General features: G+C 32.4%; 1 protein-coding gene and 1 long non-coding RNA gene across 2 annotated transcripts; both read right to left on the bottom strand.

The window, feature by feature from the left end:
* Window positions 1-569: 569 nt before the first annotated feature.
* LOC143048724 (uncharacterized) lies at window positions 570-4734 on the bottom strand. The gene is made up of 2 exons (XM_076222572.1): window positions 4220-4734; window positions 570-1146 (listed from the first exon to the last, which is right to left on the bottom strand). Exons 1-2 carry the CDS (start codon window positions 4599-4601, stop codon window positions 590-592), a joined length of 939 nt encoding a protein of 312 aa, XP_076078687.1. The 5' UTR covers window positions 4602-4734; the 3' UTR covers window positions 570-589.
* A 2839-nt stretch (window positions 4735-7573) lies between these two features.
* LOC143049449 (uncharacterized) lies at window positions 7574-10376 on the bottom strand. The gene is made up of 3 exons (XR_012970248.1): window positions 10259-10376; window positions 8487-8534; window positions 7574-7877 (listed from the first exon to the last, which is right to left on the bottom strand). It is a non-coding gene; the product is annotated as an uncharacterized LOC143049449 (long non-coding RNA).
* Between the last annotated feature and the right edge of the window lie 494 nt (window positions 10377-10870).

Here is a 10870-nt window from a genome sequence, read left to right as displayed (position 1 = left end):
TTTCTCAGACTGCTAAATATATATGACGTCTTCATATCAAATTTTTCATATTAACCTTTCTAGTTGAGAAATAATTCAGGACAGTCATAGATTTGTTTTCATTCAACCATCGGGTTGCCTTGGGCATTTGCATTCGATTATTTTATACCGAGCGAGTGTTGATCTAAAACATAATACATCATCTGTGCAAGCATTAATAAAAGCAGATTCGGGGTATACCTCAATGAGACAGTAACGCAACAACACAAAAAGACTGATACTTTATATGTTTCACCTGAGACTACTATAACACATGATATAGTAGTCTCAGGTTTCACTCGAATTCTAAACTGTACAATTTTTGGCAAAAAGAGACAGCAAAAGTTTTTTTTCATAAAATTATTTTATATAAAGGATAAAACAGTAACATATAAAAAGGCAACATCAACAATGCAACAAATAAAATAAAAGATACAATAACATCATATGCGATCAAATTCTTTTAAATGAATATCAACAGGTCAACCGGATTATCACGAGATTTCACGAGAAATGTCATGCTCGAGTGTTCTTGCTTAAATGTTTTACAATGTCTAAGTCATATGAAAGTTTATATGAGATCATTCCACAGTGTGCACATCCCGACTTTTGAAATGTTTACGTCCCGGATACAGCTGACCATAGCTTCTTTGGACTTTTTTGATTTCGTAATTTCGACCAACCCATCTAATGATTGTAAATCTTGGTTGGCAATATCGTATAAATTTTGTTCTAGCTTATTATGGTAACGAATCGAACATGTGAAGCGTACACGAACCATCTTAGTGACGTCACCTTTACAACACTTCATCGACTCTTCGACTTGTGGTCCCTCAACTGATTCAATAATTACATCACCGATACTTTGATTCAGTGAATCATAAATCACGAAGTTATCTCCCTTACTAACAACTCTAATGGCGAAACCGTATCCTTCTGGGTTGTTATCTGTCCAGAAATAACAGTCATTTAGATTCAGCTTGTCTCCCTTGAATGTCAGACGCTTTCCATATCCCATTCCGATCGATTGGAGCACACGTGGTTCCCCTTCTAATACCTCTCTGTCTGTTCGTAGATCTCTCACGTGGTATGTAAAGCCAGGACATACTCTGTTATCTAGATGGAAACCTGAAAAGTAAAGACCAGTGTCAGACAAACTAAACAGTGACCAGTTACAGCCAAAACTGTAACTGAGGAAAATATATTGCACGACGTTTATACAAAGAAAATAAACATTTAAACAAAACGAGTTAGTTGTGGTATGTGTTATAAACTTATAATAGAGACACTCCAATACAAAATTTATTTGACTTTTATCAAGGTTTTGTTACTAGCTCATTGCTTATTTAGGAAGCCTTCAATGATTTCCCTAAACTGTGTTAACACAAAGACCAACGAAACTAAAAGCTTACTGGTAGCGTCTAATTAATATATATATAATATACAGATAAAATTAGAACAGTTATTTAACAGTTCTAAATGGTCGGTTTATTTATGGGAATAATGATAGTGTCATTCCAAGAGCTACACTGCCAAACCGAAAATTTAGAATTTCATATAATTATTTTTACTCTTTGCAGATGAACTCAACATATGTCTCGTTGCGTAATTTACATGTAGAGTTCTCCACTGTTCTGGACTGGTGTCGACAGACAAATTATGTATTTTTGACCTACATCAATCTTGTTTATTTGATATGCTAAGTTTATATTCACATATCATTTTTCTCGAGTGTTGCATGTTTTGAAAGATCAATTTGTTTTGCCTCCAGATGTGTGTATATTTTGATGAGAACTGTGTGAATCTATGTAATGGTGTTTGTGTAGTTCTTCGTCCTTAACATTTTTTTCTATGCGAAATTTGAACTTGTTCTACTTGTTTTAGGGTCCGAAGTACTTTCCCCGTCAGCACAACCACCAATAAATATGCGAGAGTTACCGCTCTTTGAATGTATCCCCCCCTTTCCCCCCTCGATTATAAATTATATTTGTTCATGTGTAATGTAAAAGCCTTTTGTAACTTCCAAATAATGAATATGGCACCATTCGCAGTGCTATAACTTTAAATATCAAGTGCACCAAAACAAAATTCCTATAACCCACTTAATTCAGTATACCAAAAACGACCAGTTTCTGAATTTTTTTCCCAAAGTTTAAACGAACATAAACAATTTCTTTCCTAATCCCCATCATGCCCTGCCCTACAAATATATTACACCATACAAAGCCCCTTTAAAACCCCACATTACGATATTACATTCCACCATTTTTTTTTCCACCTCAAACCCTGGTCACTGTAGTTATACACCCCTCCCCCTTGCCGCCTATGCATACAGCAAGATATGTTTGAAACACAATATATATCATAAATTACAATACAATATGTATAAACAGACTTGAGATAGATATTTATAGGACTACCTTACTATACTCAAATATTGAGTACGTATGTATTAAGGTCATCCGCCATCAGGCCAAAGACTTGAGACAACTGTAAAAGAAAATCTCGTGAAGACATGGCACAAATATACAATGCAGTAGAAAGTACACAATGCAATATATCTTAAAAGCTTTGAAGAACTACTTGTCAAGAGATAAATATGCTATTTGCCAATACTTTTATGATTAAATATCGTTTTCTTAAAAAAAAGGGGGGTTTTAAAATTGAATTTTGAAATTCAAAGTTAAGGTTGTTTTGAATACCAAGATCTTCCAAGTTAAGAACATAGCTACGGTTAACTTCATCTCCTTTGATTAAAATTTTCAAGACATCCAAAAAATCAGACAATCCAGCACAATAATAATAACATAGTTTTTACTAGAGAGTTTTTATGTTAGTAGACGTTTCTTTTACAAAACTGAAGTGAATGAATTCCTCAGATGAATTCTCGTGTAGCTGTATTCTAACCACTGTATATATATATATATATATGCATATTTAGGCATATCATCACCAAATATATTTCACCTAAGTTTATTTTATTCAACCAATGTCCAGAGATGCATATTTTGTGATAAGACCACTAATTTTGAGAAGTAGGTGCACTGGCAAATAACTTATATATCTAATACATTCCGTTAAACTTACCATTTGACTTATTTGATATACATAAATAATTCACATTAATCGTAATGTAAATGCAATGACTTGACTAATACAGTTAAATAAAACTTGATATTCTCATTCATTCACTATATAATTAATCATCACTTTTATCTTCTTTTTCTCTCTAAATTTTTGTGTGTTTTGTTGTAATGTTGACAATATGAAACACTATTTCCATTACGATTGTAATTGCTTGACCTGAACGCCCAGTGGCAAATATTTCATGCATGTTCATGACGATATTCCCATCAATACCCTTAAAAAGATCTTTGTCAACCGTGACTGCTTTAATACGGGTTCTTGTTTGTTGAAAACTAGTTTCATTGAATAGACCGATATTCTATTTAATTTATAGTTCGAGTTATTTCCGCAGTGAAATAAATTTCATACTATAGTAGTAATTAAAACCATCATGCGATAAGTGTACACAATGTTTTATCCGGTGGAAGTCAGCATTACTTCACATATAATCATATGTGTACACAGTACAGTAAAGGTATAACATGTTACATAAACCGTTGATGAATCATTCTTATCGTGTACCTATTGACGATCATTGACGCGTGCACTAATCATAGATAATATGATAATTGAGAACAGCTATATTATATCATTTTTCTTGCCTTATAAAATTGCCAAATAAGTATATAAAATGTGATTTGGCATGCCAAACCTTTATTTAAGAAATAATTAACACCAAAAACAGTGCACATTAAAAACAAATTATACAAAATTATTGGATTCAACTGACGTCAGGCTAACAGACATGACAGACAGAATTGGCAAAAACAGAATATGGAAAAGCGATAAAATGTTGCGTTAATGAAAATCAATAATCACCAAATGCATCATATCTTGATATTATAATTAGTTTGAAACCCACACTTACTTTTTGAGTAATACTTTTCCAAGCAACATAAATTCTAAAATTTTACTGAAAAATTTACATCAATCAATATCCAATAGGTTTTGTATACTTTGATTCACCTTTTTTCGATAATATTACAATATATTTAAAATACAAATTTCAATTTAAACAAAAATCAAATTCTTAAATAGTCCATAAAATTAAAAGAAGTAAATATTAGTTAATTACCTATGACTGAAAATTCATGTTTCTTGATCCCTTTTACTGTGTATTCAATCCCTAATTGGTCACATACCACTAGGTCTATTTTGACATCGTCACGGTTCAAGGAATCTGTGGAAGAGCTCTCCTTGATCGTTCCATCAGCACTGTACTGTAGTTGTTCTTGCGAAAACAAATCTTGCAAAGAAAGTCCGGCTCCGACCTTTTTATCTATTTTTTGTTTCTTCAAACCATTTCTACTGAGGTTTCCGAGATCCTTCAGGTCGTCTCCACGAATGGTAGCGTATAAAGACAATCGACGAACATCGTCAACGTCTATCAATGATTGACCGTGAAATCCTCCGATGGTTTCTAATTCTATTGTTTGGTCAACCAATTTCAAAGACATTCTATAATTTGTTTTCTGAATTTTTCTCTTTAATATAAACTGTAGTATCTAAATAATTCGTGCCGATTTGAACTATCTTGTTGGCGTGCCTCAATATTATGAAAGCGATGTGATTTTCATACCAGTATATACCGGTGTAATCAGAAATCAACGATCAATACTATTTATCATCCAATCAAATTACTGTTATATCAGCCGAAAGTGTTTTCATTGGCTTGTCTTTCCTGATCACGCTAGTGTTGTCTGTTTTTCGAGTGATTTTAATGTTTACATTCTATCAATGCATGCACGGTATTTTCAAGGACGAAACTTAATAGTATCAGATTTTTCCATCATGCAGCTAACTATGACACAAATTTCAACTCGATATTCTTTATATAATTTCTCCATTTTATTAATTTAAAAGTTAAAATTGATTTTAACAGAAATAGCTTAAAATACATGTATTTTCCTAATCAATATTATGTAAACATTAGACCGGGAAATATATTTGGACAAATATACCCGAAGGGAGTGAAATTGACGACATATAGAAGACATCGAGATAAAGGATCGTTTCACATTTATTGTCTTCCAAAACTTTAAAATAAGTCCTAAATGAAAGCGTTTTTTTATTCTCCAAAGTTAACTTAATTAACAGCTAGCAGATATCATATTCGAGGCCCCTCATGGGGGGGGGGGGTCCTAGTAATCACATAATCACCATTTTTTTGCCAATATAATCACATAATCATTAAATATTTGCTTATCTTTAGTAATCAAATAATCATAAACTAAAAATACAGTCCTAGGTAATCAAATAATCATGAAATATTTGGCTTAATAATCAAATAATCATTAAAAAAAACGGCCAAGTAATCACATAATCAAAAACCCCATGAGGGCCCTCATATTCCAAAAATCTTTGACCAAGTCTTTTGACAAATAAGAATTTCACGGTCTGAGTTTCCATAGGAACAACGAATTAAAAAAATAATGTAGAGACTATTGATTTTCCATATTTTTGAAGGGATGTAATAGCAGTATATATATAAGACATATAAGTACCTTTTTCGTTATAAAGAAGAAATGATAAAATTCTTGATGAGAATACTTGAGTTGTCTCTCTTTATATAGCATCGACTGACTCCTCAAACCTAAAGCACTGATCATATTATATATAGACGGTTTTATATAAAATTAATTTTCTTATAATCAAATTTCTAGTCTCGAAAAAGATTTGTTTCGGAGGTATTTAACAAAAAGTTTGTTTTTATTGAAAATCATATTAGAATAGCATTGGTTGTTTATTTTATAAGCAAGTTAAAAGTAAGGAAAAAGTCGACGATATATATATATTTGTTTGTCTGTTTGTCTTTTTATTGTAAGCCATGGTGTTGTCAGTTTATTTTCAATTTTCAATGGCTCAAACAGTCAATGAAATAGGGGTGGTTCCAGGATATTCCCGATAAAAGATAAGTAGCGAAATTTTTAACGATTTTATACTTCAAATGCAGGCGCGGATCCAGCCATTTTAAAAAGGGGGGGGGTCCCCAACCCAGAGTAAAGGGGGGGGGGGGGGGTTCCAACTATATGCTCCCATTCAAATGCATTGATCGGCCAAATAAAAGGGGGGGGTTCCAACCCCCGGAACCCCCCCTCTGGATCCGCCACTGAAATGTATTTTATCTTAAAAACAAGATATATTAAAAACAATTGTCGATTAAAGGTGGGCGTATACCCTCTGTGTTATTTTACTTTCACATCGTTTGTCTTTTACATTGTTTGTCAGTGTTACTTACCAAAAGTTTATGGTAGATCTACCCTGGGCAATTGCACATGGTAGATGTATAATAATGGTTTTTATGTTATGTAAATAAGAAGAACTTATAATTAAGTTGGTAAAATATGTGTCCGATTCTATTTTTCTCTTTGAGAAGGTAATAGATATATTAAGATGTGGTATGAGTGCCAAGTTTGTCTCTGTTATATCTGACGCATAAGCAAGGTAAGGATTTTAATCAGATTAGTCATCTTTGCATCAGGGGTAATAAAAGAGGGACGAAAGATATCAGAGGGACATTCAAACTCATAGTTTGAAAATAAACTGACAACGCTATGGCTAAAAATAAAAAAAACAAACAAACAAACAATAGTACAGAAGACACAACATAGAAAACAAAAGACTTAGCAACACGAACCCCACCAAAAACTGGGGATGGTCTCAGGTAACGCTTTAATCATGGAAGTGGGTTTAAATTCGCTTATCATGTTATCTAGAATTATTGCATATACACTATACTATTCTGTACGGAATCTCCTCGTAAAAAGGTAGATAATTCATGTGATATTATTTTTTATCTGAAACAAACTTTTGATAATTTACTAAACTCATCGACATCATATTTGTATATATAGCGACTGACTGAGTTAAACCATGAATTTTTCACTATGGAAAGTAAAATTGCTTGAGAAGATAGTCGGTCATTTTGTTATTATGGTGGCAAGCTGTTTGTGGTTCACAGTAGTTGAACTCACGCTTTGTAGATGAATACTTGGAAATGGAATCTTAAACACCACAATAAGTTTGTATGTTCGCATAAAGCAAAAGTCACAAATCCCACATAAAGCACAAAACACGAAGCACATAGCAAAAATTAAATTGTACTTTGATAAGATTTCTTCATGAACAAAAATTCGTATTTGATTTTAATATTTTTATTCAAAATAAACTCCATGTACAATACCTATGGCGAACAAAGAAGTGTTTTTGTATACAACGTAAGCAAAACTGTCGTGTTTTGGATCCCATACAGAACGACTGGCTGTTTCTAGTCCCTGGTCTTTACACTGTCCTATAATCACATTACTTATTATTTTGTAGCGCGGGAAACCCAAAGATTTCACTTGATTTTTCACAAGAACTGACAAATCCAAACAAAGTTTTGAACATCTTTCAGGGTCATATTTGATGTCGCCTAGGTAATTTTCAAAGGTCTTATAAATTTCTGATTTGACCTTACAAGTCGCAAATTTTGTACCTTCATCAGGATCCATTTTGAAAGTATTTTCCAATTTAACTTTTGGCTTGTCGTCTGGTTTTTCCTCTGCTAGATCTGAGAGTCCGGCTCTCGTCATTCGCCGATGACGCAGCATTTCTGTTTGAGATGCCGTAAGTTTCACAAAAGAAGAACGTCTTCTATTACGCATGCTCATGGTTGGAGTCTTGAGAAGCTTGCTGTTGGAAGATGATTCGGAATCATCAAGGAAGTTGACAGATTCCTTTTTTGACTCCGTCTAAACAAAAACAAACATATATATTTGTTAACATTTAACAACCAATAACATTAAAATGACAGTAATTATAAAAAAGAAGATGAGGTATAATTGCTAATGAGACAACTCTCCACAAGAGACAAACTGACCGTGACAGAAATTAACAACTATAGGTTACTGTACGGCAAATATTTTGCTTTGAGGTTTGGCTGTACGTGTGGAAATCTTTATCTAAATGGGATGACACCTTATTATATTTACAATGATATTGTCAATAGAGCTCGTCATATTAGATACGATCCATGTTAACTTATTGTTTTTTTATGTAATAAACCTGAAGTAAGACCTTCTAAAGCTTTCAAAACAAAGATATTTTACCCCGTCACATTCTTTATGCGCATATCTCAACATGGCATCGTGTATAATTCAGTGGTTGGCTTTGGTTGCTGTTCATTATATTTATTTTTCTTTCACTGTTTTTTTTAAATAATGGCCACTGATTTTCTCTTTTGGATTGGATTGCGTTTTTGTGGTGCTTCTTTAAGAGTTTGATGAACGGCATGAGTTTTGCTTATGGTTGAAGTCCGTACTGTGACTTAATATATACTCATACTAATATAATGTACTCACACTGACTGAATCTGACATAATGGCTCTAGATATATCAAACTGGTCGTCCTGGTAAATAAAAACAATAATGTGGTAAATGAAAACAATAATGAACAACTGAATCTGACATTTTGCAGATAACCTTAAGATTACAACATGAATTGCCTGGTAAATAAAACAAATAGATACTCTTACCAAATCTGATGTCCCTAACTACACTTACAAACATATAAAGATTCAAAAGACCATTCTAATAACACACTTTTGACAAAATGAGAGAATCACCCAGGCAGGACGATGCCACTGATGCATGGTAGACGTTTCGCTTCATAGAGTATCAACATCCCAGCAAAGTGAACACGAATATGACAGCTAATGTCTCTTGAAGGTTTTGTTGTTTTAATCTATTTAGTGGTTTCGGGTCTTTCAAAGAAACCCAAATAAAGATTAAGCAGGGACCGCGAAGATGATCCCAAAGCGAACGGTCGTGCCAAAAGTAATATTCACGTTATGGGACTGTCATACTAGTCAGAGGTTTCAATTAGCTAGTTATAAAACCAGTATTAATCCACCATATTCTTCAGAAGAATATGTCTGTACTAAGTTAGGAATATTACAGTTGTTTTCCACTCGTCTAAGTTTTGTGTTTGAGCTTTTGATTTTGCCATTATAGGGACTTTCTTTTTTGAATTTTCATTTTCATACAGTGGCGGATCCAGAAATTTTTATTGGGGGCCCACTGACTGCCTAAGAGGTGACCCGCTCCGGTGATGCTTCAGTAATTCTCTATATAATTAACCAAATTTTTCCCAGAAAAGGGGGGGGGGGCTGGGCCTCTCCCTAAATCCGCCTCAGGGTAATTCTGTTATATTTCTTTTTACTCAATATGGGAGTCTTTATTTGTACAGGTATACATAAAGCAATGTTGGATAAAATGAAAGTACAAATAAAGCAATGTAGGATAAAATGGAAGTAAAAATAGAGTAATCATATTGTTATTAAGTTAAATGTTTTGATTTACATGATCAAAATTCAAATACTCATAAAACACTTGTAAAAATTAAACAACGACCTATTTTGAATTCGTTTAAAAGACAAGTTGGATTGCTATGTCCATGGTAGATAGGTGCTTTCAATAACCAACTCGCCAATGGGCATAATTGGCAGTAAGTAAAGTAATAACCAACTCCGTGATTTTGCATTCAAACAAAAAATCTGTTTTGGAATATTTTACTTTTCTAGAAATCGCGATAGCAGTTATAAGATTTATTTGTTCGAGGCTGCACTAATATAGTGACAATTGACAATAAACAGTTAATTCTTAATTACGATGAGTTCAAAAATAAGTATAGATTTGTGAATTTTATCGATGTTTCACGTATAGGGGTACACGTGGGGAGCTGATAAATGTTATATATATATAATAGTTAAATATATTTAAAATATGGGTACAAATGTGAATATTTTCGGTCACGGTACAAATATAAAAAAAAAAGCGTACATATGTGAATATGATCGATGGTACAGAAAAAAAGTACATATCTAAGTACAGTGTTCTTTTCGATCGTACAAATATATAAAAAAAAAGGGGTACATAGTATGAATTGTATCGATGTTTAACTCTTGAATGGTCAATACACGAGCAACACGATTCTAAATAGTTTCCACTCATTTCATCGTTATTTTAAAGATATCTGGACTTCGGATCGCTCGTCGATTTGCACCAAATTATAGAGAAATATATTTCATGTATATTAGTCATAATTTACAATAAAAATATTTGCTGTACTTACCAACAGATTTTCACTTTTTTCCTTTGATTGTTTAAAAGAATAATAACCTGTCGACGAACTTTAACTTCACCCCTATTAATCTTTTAAAACCATTTTACACATCGTCTATCAAATCTAAACAAATATACAAGCTATAAACATATAAATATTCTATATATCGAATACTTAAGCTGCTTAAACCATACTTTAAAAGTAATTAAAACTTAAATTATTTATTTTGTTAAATGTTAAGTTACGTATTTTATTGAAACATAATTGTTTCATTATAAAAGTACGACCAGCTGAAATATCGATTCCCTTGTAGTTTATACTATATATTACATCTTCACTTCATTGGGTTTTATATCTTCTCAACATTTTGGCTACTCACAATTTAATTTGTATCTTTTAAATATGAAATTGATTTTTTAAATTCTTTAGATTTATATCGTATCAGACGTTTCGTTCGTAATGCTTTTTATATTTTATTTTATTTTTTATCTTGAAACGAAACGAAAAGAAAGAAAATACAATAAAATAAATAAATAATAGAAATGAAAATAAAAGCCTGACATTCTTTACAAAAAACAAGGATTTTTACTATAAGATACCATGCAAATCCTTGCAATAACA

This window comes from Mytilus galloprovincialis, chromosome 10, assembly GCF_965363235.1.
Source record: "Mytilus galloprovincialis chromosome 10, xbMytGall1.hap1.1, whole genome shotgun sequence".
In the NCBI taxonomy this organism is placed as follows: Eukaryota; Metazoa; Mollusca; class Bivalvia; order Mytilida; family Mytilidae; genus Mytilus; species Mytilus galloprovincialis.
Note: the sequence above shows the minus strand (reverse complement) of the source record. Positions and strands in the feature narration are given on the sequence as shown.